The sequence below is a fragment of the Micromesistius poutassou genome (assembly GCF_964030765.1).
Source record: "Micromesistius poutassou genome assembly, contig: SCAFFOLD_5943, whole genome shotgun sequence".
In the NCBI taxonomy this organism is placed as follows: domain Eukaryota; kingdom Metazoa; phylum Chordata; class Actinopteri; order Gadiformes; family Gadidae; genus Micromesistius; species Micromesistius poutassou.
The window spans coordinates 1-13446 of record NW_028179713.1 but is presented as its reverse complement, the minus strand read 5'-3'; the positions used below and the strand labels follow the sequence as shown (position 1 = coordinate 13446).

Genomic DNA, 13446 nt, shown 5'->3' with positions numbered 1-13446 from the left:
TTATGCCAACTCAGAGGAATTGAGTGGAGCGAAGGGGCTTCAGAACGCTGTCTCTTCCAGCAGGAGACACCGGTAGAGTTTGAAAACTGGAGAGACGGGCACTGAGATCCACTCTCAGGGGCCGGTGTTGTGAACACACGGCCAGGACAAGGAGTTTGTTTACATGGTGTTGTGGAGCCCTGCTGAGAGGGATTCTGCTAATCCAACAGCCAGTGTGTGCTTGTGGTGTTGCTTTTGTTTGTTAAATATACTACTTCCAGAGAAACGCCTCTACCAGCCTGCTGGACCAACAGGATGAGCAGGTTCCAGAGAGGGGGGAGAAGACGCAAAGAGGAAAATACAGAAAGCGCTGATGACTGTTATGCTTGGGTGGTGTTTCAGTGCTACAGTGTGGGTTGGTGGCGCCACAGGGGCAGCACCTACATGACCCGAGGCCTGTCCAACCTTCGACACACACTGCACTCGAACACAGACGTTTTTTCTGGGAGCCTGAAAGCTGTGCGTAAACAATGAGTGCCATTGTCTTACAGGTCTGGACTAAGAAGTAAACACGCACGCACAGTTTTCCTACCCATCTTTGGCTTGGCCCAGTTTTATTGGCGGTGTATCTCGCCCAGGTTCTGGTAAATATTTGCATTTCTACAGAGGCGTCTGTTTTTTTGTGTCAAAAGACTGCATGACTAGATTTGTCTTAATAGAGACAACCACCATTGACTTGAGAGTTAAACTCGTTATAATGCATTTATACACAAACTCGTCAAAACAAAACCCCAGATATACTGTACATTTCAAAGACGTATATGGGGAAGAAGTTAATCGTTAATTGCTCACCATTATTCACCAAAGCTATCGCCTTATGTTTCATGGCTTAAGAAAGGCCATTGGATCAAACAGGCCGTGACATGGAGGTGAACTTGCCCTTCACCCAATCTGCTCATCTTTGAGCGGACCCATATTCAATGATTAACATGTGGTTTTGAAAAAAGGCCATTATAGTTCCCTGGTGTATGAGTGTTGAACATAGACTGCGCAAGCAACGACATTCTTCTTCCTTCCAAAAGTAGCCTACCGTATAAAGCAAGAGAAGATGCGTGGACTGCGCACATAGGCCTACTGCTGAAGAGCGATAAGCCGGTTCCCAAAGGGGCCAGCACTGGGGCGAGTTGAATACGTGCATGTGGGGGTCAGGGGGACATAGACATATGTTGAGATATAATCTACTTAGTTTACCCATCAACTTAGTGTGGCCTCATCCTAATTAGGCTAAAATAACAGCAACCAAAGCAAGAAATAGAGAAGCCATGCGTTAGCGCGACTTATAACTCTATATCAGATTATGTTTGACAAGCTGCCCTTTTATTTGAATGGCTTGGTCATGCAACGTGGGCCAAATAGTGGTATCAGAATAAAGCGTGTTGATTATTGATCACAAAAAATAACTTTATGAAATATTACGCGCAATACATTACGGACAGAGTCAAGACAAGCGCTTTACAATATCCCCCCACAACGTGAATGATCATCCCCCACAAAACACGTTATGAGTGTGTGACTGAAGTTAGTTACTTACAAAGCCGTAACCTCTGGATTTCCCGGTCTGTCTGTCCGTTATCACCACCGCTTCGTCTATGTCGCCGAAAGCCTCGAAATATTTTCGCAACGACGCGTCGTTCGTGTGGTAAGGCAACCCACCGACAAAGATCTTGGTGAAAGTAGTGTCTTTTTGAATACTGCTGGGATGCATGATTTCCAGGGCCCGTTCATCAGCGGATGTAGAAGCATTTGGCACCCGGAGTCCTACCGCACGATTACAAATGAATTGGATTCTAGGAACTTTCCAGATTAATATGGCAGCGCAACAAAATAAAACACGACAGGGGCAGGTGCTCCAATTTTCTTCTCCACGTTATGTCTTCCTTTTTGGTGCGTTCCTTAAATCAACCTGCTGTTGCTGGCATGTATCGCTCTCGCTCTCTCACACGCACTGAATCTGCCTCGACTCATGTAGCGGGTTCCCAACAGCTTCTAACGGTGCCAGTGTGTGGCTATGCGTGTGTGTTAAATGTTCCAGAAATGTAGCCTATACTTCGCTGGATTTGGCCGCGCCCATTCAGGACAGTCGACCTATCGGTACAGTTTTCGAGTGACAACTTTGTCAGCGCTCCTCCTCCTTCCCCCCCCCCCCCCCCCCCCCCCCCCCCCCCCCCCCCCCCCCCCCCCCCCCCCCCCGCCTACAAGCGTCCTCGCTTGCACCTGCTTTTGTCCTTCTTTACAACACAAAGGAAAGCCTCTACTGTACATCCAAAACGCGCGCGCCACACACACACACACACACACACTCACACAAACACGTGTTGCTTTGTCTAATTCCGGTAGAAAAGAGGAAGTGAAATGTTTTAGACTTAGAAGGATTGTACCAAAAAAAATGAGGAGAAAAAAAGGGGGGGGGGGACGTCACCACAGCAGATAAGCAGGGAAATCAAACAACGCTGCCATCATAATATGAGATCACACCATGGCTGTATACTGCCAAACATGGTCGTTCTAATCTATGTGGTTACAAGCCCATGCATTATAGCGCATGCATTTTCTTACATGTGATGCGAGTCACAGCGGCTTATCCCCTCGTCATAAAACCCTTTTTTTGTTTTACTTAGATGGCAACAAGTGCTATTAGCGGACACCATGACATCATGATTCAGCAGGGTACTAACTCCATTAGTCATGTTCTGTGTGTGGATATGATAGATGCAAATAAAAATGAAGGTCGAGGGACAAGAGTATTAATCACATATACATTCGTGCCGGGGAACGTTTCGCACACAATGGCACACGTCACGAACAAGCTGTCCCTGTGTGCCATGCTGCTCCACGCTGGGATCTTGCAACGCGAATGGAGGCAGTGTATGATGAAGAGATGTATACAGCTTCAGCCGGTTGTACTGATAAAACGAGAAATTGATGATAACGAGAATAATATGGAGCACCTGCGCTGCGCTTTTTTCTTGCGGTTGTCTTATAAATACTGGGAAGTTCCTTGAATCTGATTATTTTATAACCGAGTTGCGTGACTCCGGCTTGCCTGCCAACTGATTGTACATCCGCTTCTGAACTGTGCCCTAGAAATCTTGCATCCCGGCAGCATTCAAAAACACACTACTTTCAGCAAAATATGTGTTGATGGTTTGTCCTTCGAAATATTTGTGTACTTTTGGGTCAAGGCAAGCTAGGCAAAGGGACAACTGGGTCACGGTTCTCTATGCCAAACCTGTCCAAAAACACATCCTTAACAGGAACAGACGTACAGTCCATTAACTAGGTGAATGCATTAAGCATTACATAAAGGCAAGCACTTAATGAACTAAACAATGCATGCATTAAACATAGCCACATTTGGGTATGTCAGCCGTTCTCACTAACAGCATTTGAGTTTTGGGAAACTTTGAATCACGTTTTGCAAGACTGGTCTAATAATGCTGCGAGTAACGACGACCAACACACATCAAAAGCCTTATTTTACAGATAGGCTACAACCGACAGTAGTCTTGTTGTCGAGGGACGGGTGACCATCTTCAAAGCCCTGAGGAACCGAGTGGTGAGGAAGGTGCGACGATCTTCTCACCCTCGCCGTCTTGGAGGTCCGTTGTGAAGTACCGACCAACAGGTTAACATCAGGGTGACACTCCGCAATGACCTCAATAAAATGGCCGTTATTTCACACCTATCACACCTTATCCCCCCCGCGAACTGGGACACTTTTCACCACGGGCCCTTGTTGTTGTTGCTATGCCACTGTTATTCATTTCCTCCAATGCAGCTCCTTGTGGCCCGGTCAAAAGACTTGCATGAAGAATCAATCTCTTGCTTTGATCTTCTTGTCATTGTGGTTAGTGTTAGGGTCTAGAGACCCCGTCCAGCCTGGACGGGGTCTCTATAGAGGACGCAGAGTGCGCCACCTGCTGGTGGCTTCGGGTTCAAGCCATATTAAACTTGTGGCCCTACGCGTTCATGCGATTCATGAAGCAGTCCTATCCGAATTGGTTAGGGCCGTCTCTAGTGGACTAATGAAACCGAATGAATGGAGGTCCTCGATAGGCTGTAGTTTGTGTTCCCACGCAGTTTCATACTGAGCAATAGGCAGTAGGTAGGCCAACTGTTCATGTTAATTATTAAAATACAAAGATAGATGGCCTATAACCCTATATACACACACATCACATTGACAACAGTATTCCTTTTTAATAGTCTTCCGAGTTGGAACAATGTGAGAAATTTTAACAATATACACAGAGTAATTTATTTCACATCTCATCATTATTATTTGAAATATACCATGAAGTAACACCAAGCCGAACAGGAACGTAAAGTCTTTTGAAAATGGTCGTAAAAAAAAGAGGAGTTGCAGGAATCCAACAGAAAAATACCAAGATGAATGACAATCTAAGCCCCGCCCCTTTCTCCATGACGACCGCCGAGACCAATGACGCCATGCAGCTGCCACCTATACCAAAGTTGGGTTTGGCGGGCTCTGTTGATGATTGGTCCATGCACGCTATGCAGCACCACCGCATTGGTCCAGGAGGTTTGGGCGAAAAGGAAGGTGCTTTCTGTGTATATATTCACGAAGACACACGCGCACACTAAAGCAGCAGGTCTTCCGCCGAATCCCCCCCGCAACGGCACGATCGTGACTCAGCCCGGCGCATCTCTAGGACAGGAAGGAAGGAAGGGACAGGTCAGGTCAGTAACCCGACGTCACGTCGTTGACCAACTCTTCTGGCCCTTTATCGTTGCCACGGTTGTTCATTGTGGTGGATTGTACAGTCGGATTTACAAATCAAACGACACTCGAGCACTACTAGTTACTGTTAAATACTAAATCTCTTATCTCTGAGGTCAACATAGGTTGCCTCTGCCTCGGTTTAAGAAACCCTCCAATGATTAAACTCACTGCTAAAAAAAGTAATGAATACATTGCAAAGTGCTTGAAAAACACTATAAAAACACTATAAAAACTGTGTCCAAGAACACAATTCCTAAGCAGCATCTGACCACATAGAACACATTCTCAGTGCCATTCTATTCAATGCAAGTCAGCTCTATTGTTTCCACCCATAAGCTGAATCTAACAGTGCAGAGCCAGCTCCTAAACCCTTGCTCTTAAGTACGTGAGTGGCAGCAGCAGCACAGGGTTAAACACACGGTAAAAATGTGTGTGGGGGAATGGCCTGTTGGGGTATCAGGACCTCCCTCCCCGTCTCCCTCCCCCCCCCCCCCCTCCTCCTCTCACCATTTCTTGTTCCGAGGCTTGAGCTCCTCGGCCGCGTTCCGCAGGAAGATGTAGTTCTTTTTCTGGGGGTTGTAATATTCGTGGCCCTGGGGTGGGGGGGGGGGGGGGGGGGGTTGGAAGACACAGAGATGCAACAGTAAGGAACCACGCGTCAACAGACTCACCTCGTCTCTGCAGTTAAATCCACACTCTTGTTTGAAGAGGTGTCTGAGTAATGCAACCTATTCTAAATAAAAAGGTTGCGAAAACACATCTTAAAAGGGGTAGTTTGGGATTTTGGACATCGGACCTAATTTCCAAGTGAGCCAGTGTGTTATTTATCATTGGAGACTGTTTTCAACACTTTTCATTCAGTCCTTCTAGTTGCAGAAATCGCTGGTGCTAGGCTAGCGCAAGTCGACGGGGATCTGCTAGCCTGTCAAAAAAGTTTTTTTACCCACTCCACAGTACAACCGAGGCAAATCAATTATAACACCAGACTATCCAGGTAAATGTCTGTTGATAGAATAATGTTAGAAATAAAACTATCCTTGTATCGCAATGATCGCATTACATTTTGAGGGACTACTTTCTCAGCAGTGGCGGAATTTCCCTTTGCTCCGGTGTAGCAACCAATTCACTACAGCAGAAGGTAAACAGAGAAGCGCACTCCAGGTAATATCAGTCCGCCGCTGCCGTAGCCTGCTTCCAACTACAGGGATTATAAACTAAATGCAATGCGATGCAAGGGTAGTTTTATTTCTAACATTATTTGTGTATAATAACATTATTAGACATTTACATCGACAGTCTGGCATAATGACTTGCGCTAGCCTAGCATCAGCGCTCTCTGCAAATAGGACTGAATGAAAAGTGTTGAAAACGGTCTTCAATGATAAATAACACACAGGTATGTATTTATAAAATATATACAACATTCAAATAACTACTTTCATAAACATTTACGATCCGATTGTTCCTTTTACATGTGATCTACGGCGTGAGCCCCGGTCGCTGCCCCTCACCTTGGACCAGTCGTAGCTGGAGGCGTAGGCGAAGATGTTGCCGTTGCTGTTGAAGGCGCAGGCGGTGATGGGCTGGTCCAGCTGCTCCGACGTCTTCAGCTTGGTGCGCGCGTCTTTGTCCCAGAAGCTGAACCGGCCGTCCGAGCCCACGGTGGACAGCGTGCCGTGGACCGGGTGGAAGGAGATGGCGTTCACCTGAGACCGGAGGAGGGGGGAAGTCGGGTGTTAAAAGGTTTTTTTGGGAATGGGCTTTGCGCAAATAAAAAACTGAATCTGTAACCAATGGAACTGGTGTTCCCTTTTCCCGGACATTATAACTGGAATTATTAGATTATAATTTTTTTCATTAATACACAGGATCAGATGTTATAATCCCTTGTGCCAAAATCCAAGGAAAACATATATTCAGAAGCCCCCGTCCAAACCAACCTTACAAGCACGCTGGCTACCAAACTACCAACCAAAGGTGAAAAACATGAGACAACTAGCCCAACTAACAGCAATAAATACAGCAGTAAGCAGTACGCAGTATATCATTTGGGTTATCAAAAAAAAAAGGTACAATGTACCTATCCTATGGCTATCACAGCCTAAGAAGCCTAAGAAATTAGGTTTGACTTTTTTTTTACTATCATACAATAGCTGGTTAGGTCTCCATTATCCAAAGCGACTTAAAACATTTGGACTATTTCAGATCAATGTCATGTGGATGGCAGGTCGACAGAGATCGCGATTAGATCCCAGAAACTTTCAGCGGAGACTCAGGCGCCCCTAGCCACTGGAGGATCCTGCCCGACATATCCCAGAGCGTCAGACTTACAGCATAGATGTCCTGCGGCGTGGCTGTGTTTGTTCCGTTGGACCTGTGGCACTTGAAGGTGAAGTTGTCTTTGGCCCTGAGCAAAAAGAGGAAAAACACAAAAAAAACATGATCGCATAATATAACGACTGGAACGCCACACAGTACACAACACATGGCTCACACAGTACATAACACATGGCTCGCTGGCAGACCTGGCCGCCGTGGACGTCGTTCGTAGGATGGGTGAACACTGGAGCTGTGGTCGAAATCGTTCCCTATTCCCTCACTCACTACTCCCTATGTAGTGTTTAGGATATAGGGAACTATATAGGGAACGAACGAACGACAATTCGGACACTACGCTGAACATTTCTGAACGTCATTTGTGTCAGTAAATGCGCCCGCATTGCATTGTGGTATACGGGAGTAACATGTAGGGAACATCGTATGTTCACTCAAATTTTGGGTATTTTATAGTCCCACTATATAGTGAATGAAATTAACCACTGAGAATTCGAACAACACTACAAAATGGCGAGCACCCTATATAGTGCGCTATATCCGTGACAGGGAACGATTTCCAACACAGCTTGGGTTAACACTTACGGGTTGGGGGGGTTGATGTAATGAATAGCCACGCGGCCCTCGATGCTTCCCAGGGCGAAGCCTGTGGGTTTGTTCTGCTTGTCTTTGAATATGGCCACACAGCGGTGCTGCAAGAGAACAATCACTACGTTTACATCGGACCACGCTATACGTTCACACCGGACACCGTGGCATGATTGAGGCCGAAAAAAATCGGTTTAATCGTGCTCTGAGTAGGACGTTTGCAACTGATGACTGCATTAAGGAGAGTAAAAACAAACTTTATTTGTCCACTGCAAAAGTACAAGCACTTCACAACGAAATATGATCTCTGCCCACTACTAGGTCTACTCCTAGAGTACAGTGCAGGCTTTAAAAAGGGCCTGCCTTTGTAAAGCTCCTGGTCTTAAAGTTATGAGGTGAGCTTCCTGTAGTGCCTGTACCTGATGCTTGAGGGGAGAGTCTATCCTCCTGAACTCCGAGGGCTGGTTCTCCAGCTGGTATACTATGAGCCCCCTGTCCGCTGTAGCCAACACAGCCATCGGGTAGACCTGCAGAGACAACCAAAACACTCACATCCAGGCATCTTTGTGGATCCCCGGGGGAATGGTTGGCGTTCTAATTGCTCAGGTCATTGAGGGGAATAGAATAAATAGATATAAAGTAAATATGTTGTATTTTTTGTCAGTTCTGTGAGCAAAAACTATAAAAGAAACACTGTGAGGATTATAATTATGCAAAAAGTATACAAAAAGACACAATTTGCATATAGAAATGTACGATAAGCATGCATGAACAGAGAAGATACGGAGTAAGTACACACAGCATACGGTTCCACTCTGCATAACAACAAGAGCACCTGAACAGCTGTTGTGCCATCAGAAGTATTTCGATGACTTACCACGTCAGCACAGTAGCATCTCTCGGTCATGGGCAGAGACAGCATGGGGTTGGGGGAGCGCGTGTCCCAGAACTAGCGGGCCAAAGAGGACAGACACGGCTATTTTTATATTTTGTACTTTGCATTTAAATGACTTTTGTAGCTTGAAGCTTTTTTTCCAAGGATGCAACTGTAGACGTCGATGAGTTATAATATTAGGAGGTTCTGGTTAGGTGATGTCCCGTCTAGAGAATAGATGGATGAAAGGATATAGCTTAAGTCGTACCTTCAGTGTTTTGTCCCAGCTGCCGGTCATGATACAGCTGTAGTTTGGCGCTTTTACCCAGTGGATCGATTTGATTGGCCCATCATGCTAAAGTGTGAAAGAAAGGGTACATTTGAACTCAGAATATGTAGACCATTACAACATAAAAAAACAAAACAACAACAACTTGTTTCCTGTTTGTTTTATGGAGATAAGAGAAACTCGGTTGAGAGGGTAGACGAAGCTTTCAGAAGTTGATTTTAATACATGCATTGTACTGTGGCCAGTTGAGTGTTGGTGTTAAACATTTACACCTTTTCTCAGAACGTTGTATTTGACATTGTTTTAGCTTGCGTTCCACCGGAGAAAGTTTATTATTGCTGGCCGAGTTTGTGATCCCTGTTGGCCAATTACGCACTTACAGATCCCACCTCCAGCAACGTGAATTGTCAAAACAAATATGAAGTGAAAGAAAGTGTAATTTTCTGCTATCAGATTTAGGATTATTAATCTCTGATTTGCCAAAGACTATGAAGAAAAAGTGTTTATTTATCAGATACCAAGTATATCACAGCATCATTCTGAACGCTGTCCGCTTTACAGACCATTTTTTCAATTGTATAAAAGAAGCATTGGCAGCTCCACTATTACATTGTTTAGGGAGAACTATGATATATATATATATACACATCGCTACCAGTAAAAAAAACATATATATATATACATGTTTTTTTTACTGGTAGCGATGTGCTCTGGGAAAAAAATATCCTTGCATTCACATAATAAATGGTTGCAGTCTTGAGCCCTGCAGACTTTTGTGCAGAAATAAATTGCAAATATTCTGATGATGACGCAACGCTCCTACACGGCCAGAAGCTTGGTGTCGTTTCCTGCTGCGTACACTGGAGCGTTTGGTTCGGCTCTACTGAGATACCAGGCTGGGCTGTGGTCTCACCTGTGCGATCTGCATGGCCTGGTTGCTGTTGAGGTCCCACATCTTGGCCGTCTTGTCACAGGAGGCGGTGAACACTTTGCTTCCGTCCTGCTCGAGCAGAACAGAACGTCATGGTCAGAGGTTTTATTTGCTGTGTAGACTCAACCGATTTGACTGAAATCACGAGAATAGTGACGGAGACATACTGCTCATTTCACTCGTCTATAGCGGTCAAATGCAATAGCGGCATACTGTAATGAATCGAGTACAACTAAGAGAAGCCATCATCGTTTAGCATTAGGATAGAACACAGAGTAAACACACACACACAGCTATTTTATCACAGGAACGTATATGTGCATACAACGCTGGTTCTCGATCACAGCCTAGGAAATCATGTCAGGAAACAAAGCCCAACAGGGATCTTACGTCACTCCAGCAGACGTCCAGCACTGGGCCCGTGTGCATCTGCTGAGCCTTGGGAACCGTCTGTCCGTTGTCCTGCACCTCCCAGCACCGCACCTGCAGCCACACAGCATCCACAATACGCTCCTGTCATTGCTCTGCATTAGAAACTAGCGAACAACACCACTCAAATCAGCTGTATTCCTAATGAAATTCAAAACCCTCTCTCAGATCCGACCATCACAATCAGGGCCGTCCAGTTCTGGTTGGTCGGTCGACATGCCCTTGATTTGACCAAATTCTCATTAGTAGTGGTAGATTAAGAGCTCACATCATTGGCCCACGAGCCACCAATCAGGAAGTTGCCAGGCATGGTTGGGGGACTGAAGGCCAGGCAGCTGATGCTGTCGTCGGGGGGCGAGGTCACCTCCACATCCTGTAGTGTGTGCAAGAGGGGACACCCAGTGAGGAACAGAACCCAACCCTCTGCCACTGGACAGTGCGATAACATGTTATGGGAAAGGCACCATGTTGGGTGGCAAGTTAAGTTGTTTAAAAAGGGAACACTGCATATTATTTTAGTACCTTCATTGGATTGTGGCTGTCTGTTGTCGTGGCTCCAAACACCCCTGTACCTCCAGCTCCGAATCCGGTTGTTGTACCGAATAAACTCATGATTGGGGGAGTTTACAACGACCTTAACAAGGGAACAAAATGAGGCACGTTAAATAGTAATTCATCAAAGCTATGCAGTTAAGAAACCTACATTCAAATTGGAAGATGTCCTCTTGAATGAAACTATGAATTCAAATAGAGATCTAACATTAATCTGCTAATAATAATAATAAAAAACATAGCTTGGCATATCCATGACAAGTTAGGTGGAAGAGGACGGGTGGATATAGCTGGGTGGCCATAGCCAAAAGCGGTATTGTTGACAGCTAACATGAAAGCTATCACATGCTAGTAAATGAAACGCACGAAAAGGTACATGCTAGTGGAAATTCGTGAGTATATATAGCACATTTAGGACGAGACTAGCCAGTCAAATGACACACGTGTGTCGACTTCACTATAACCAAACACTTAGACGGACTTAAAAAGGCAAAACACACATTGGGGAAGCTATCCAAACGAGCTAACGATAGTCGAGCTAACGTGTAGCTTGTTGACTAGTAGTGCACATAGCGACATGTTCTTGTGGATAATGAAGCATTATTCACGTCACATTGTACAAAAAAAGTTTGGCAAGATACATCTTGCCAGCTTTATGCTTAGACGGATTTAGCAGAAATGCCGCTCGAATTTAGGACAAACGCAGTGGGGCGGCATACGAAAGTTTATTTTCGCCCCCAACACTTGCAACCCTTCTTCAGCGCCAAATCCAGAGCACCGAACTCCAACACTGTTTGGAAATGTGGCTGAATAGAGGATACATACGCTCAGTATTCGCTTATCTTCACAGCATGCCAATCCGTACAGTTCCTGAGCGCAACCATGGGTGTGTGATGGCGCACAGAAGTGTGGCGGCGTTCGGTCGGTGTGTTCTCTGTCGCAGCTTGACGACGTGCGCATAATGCTCGAAATGGTGCGATGCCACGTGTCGCCGCTAGGGAGCAGTGTTCAGCACTGTAAGGCCAAAGGCATCGAAGTTTCCCAGACCATTTGCCAGTTTGATATATAAGGATGCACAAATCAACAGTGTAACACTTCTAATTGTAATTGGTAAATGGTAAATGGTCCTCATTTATATAGCGCTTTTATCCAAAGCGCTTTACATTGTTGACTGACATTCACCCATTCATGCACATAATTGTATTCATGATTCATGTGTTATGGTCACTGAATCATAGACCATTAAATAGCTTTTTAGTAATGTACACGCACACTCACACAGACACAAACTAACATACACATTTTATAGTGTGGTTCAATTCATCCCTTTTTACATGGTCGCAAAAACTAAACAATGTTTAGAAAGTCACGTCAATTCAATGACATATGAGAAGCAATAGCATCATATTCATGTTGTAGATTTGTCTAGCTAATCATAGCTAGACATAGCTAATTATTAATTAATATAAGTAGCTGTAATCCAAAATGTGACCTTATCACAATGTCATTTCTAAAACAAAGCTGTCTTTAATTTAGAAGCTGCATCGTATAGCACAATTTCACTGCCTCACCCTTGTGGCTTTGGCACAATGGACTGTTTCCCTTGTGGTCTGTCATGGGTTTGTTTAATTGTATTGGCACATCTGTTATAAAAAAACATGTTTTGTTTTTTAATAGTCTTCATACTGTGGTATTTCACCTCAACTCAATTAAATGTAATCCAATTAAATTAGCTGGGCTTTATTGGCATGGGAAAAGAACATCCATATTTCAAACGCACGTAAAAAGTAAAAAATTAAAATAAAAACATTGAAATAGACGAAAGCACAATATTGTATACTCACTATATGAGTACGTACTCAACTAAGACTGCATACAAATACCCAAAAGTGTCCACATTGTTGGTACGGGTTTAAATGTAAAAGTCACGTTAATTAGTAACGTAAAGTATTTTTGTTGTAGAAGATTTAAAAAGTAGAATGCAGAGTTACAAGTGCCAACAAAGTATAGCATAAAGTATGGTCTCTTTTTTTTTCTCCAGCTATACGATCGCTCCACACTGGAGCACTTTGCAACTCGTCGAAGGTCCACAGTCATTCATGTGGGCTGATGGCATGTCCCTTCATGTAGCTCTACCCCCCCCCCCCCACCCCGCCCACCCTGAGCCCCCCACCCACCCACAACAAGGGTGGGCCCGACTTCATTACCTGGGTTACAAATGTCTGTTCTAGAGGAGAGAGATTAGGAAGGATTATCCCTCATTACATTTTGATTGACCGTTATGGCATCCCCCTCTCCCACACACACACACACCCACACACACACACACACACACACACACACACAACACCCACCCACGCACACACCCACCCACCCACCCACACACACACCCCCACACACACATACACACCCACACACACACACACCCCCCACACACACACACACACAAACACCCACCCACCCACCCACCCACACACACACACACCCACCCAACCAGTTGCATGTGTGTGTGTGTGTGTGTGTGTGTGTGTGTGTGTGTGTGTGTGTGTGTGTGTGTTTGCATGTGTGTGTGTGTGTGTGTGTGTGTGTTTGCATGTGTGTGTGTGTGTGTGTGTGTGGGTTTGCAGTGTTTACTTAATGGATGTTCATCTGTACGCATTAGGGAG

The 13446-nt window shown here is 45.0% G+C and overlaps 1 protein-coding gene across 2 annotated transcripts; it reads right to left on the bottom strand.

Moving 5' to 3' along the window:
• Window positions 1-4255: 4255 nt before the first annotated feature.
• LOC311372579 (mRNA export factor) lies at window positions 4256-11723 on the bottom strand (the record flags this gene model as incomplete). Of its 2 annotated transcripts, XM_084489564.1 has the most annotated exons (13): window positions 11606-11723; window positions 10751-10862; window positions 10497-10601; window positions 10190-10282; window positions 9782-9868; window positions 8848-8934; window positions 8583-8654; window positions 8125-8232; window positions 7703-7809; window positions 7115-7190; window positions 6295-6489; window positions 5291-5376; window positions 4256-4708 (listed from the first exon to the last, which is right to left on the bottom strand). In XM_084489564.1, coding segments are annotated over exons 2-13 (1107 nt in total). In that variant the 5' UTR covers window positions 10841-10862; window positions 11606-11723. The 2 variants fall into 2 exon arrangements, with proteins under 2 accessions (XP_084345690.1, XP_084345689.1); XM_084489563.1 differs by lacking the exon at window positions 4256-4708 and having other exon boundaries at window positions 5287-5376.
• Between the last annotated feature and the right edge of the window lie 1723 nt (window positions 11724-13446).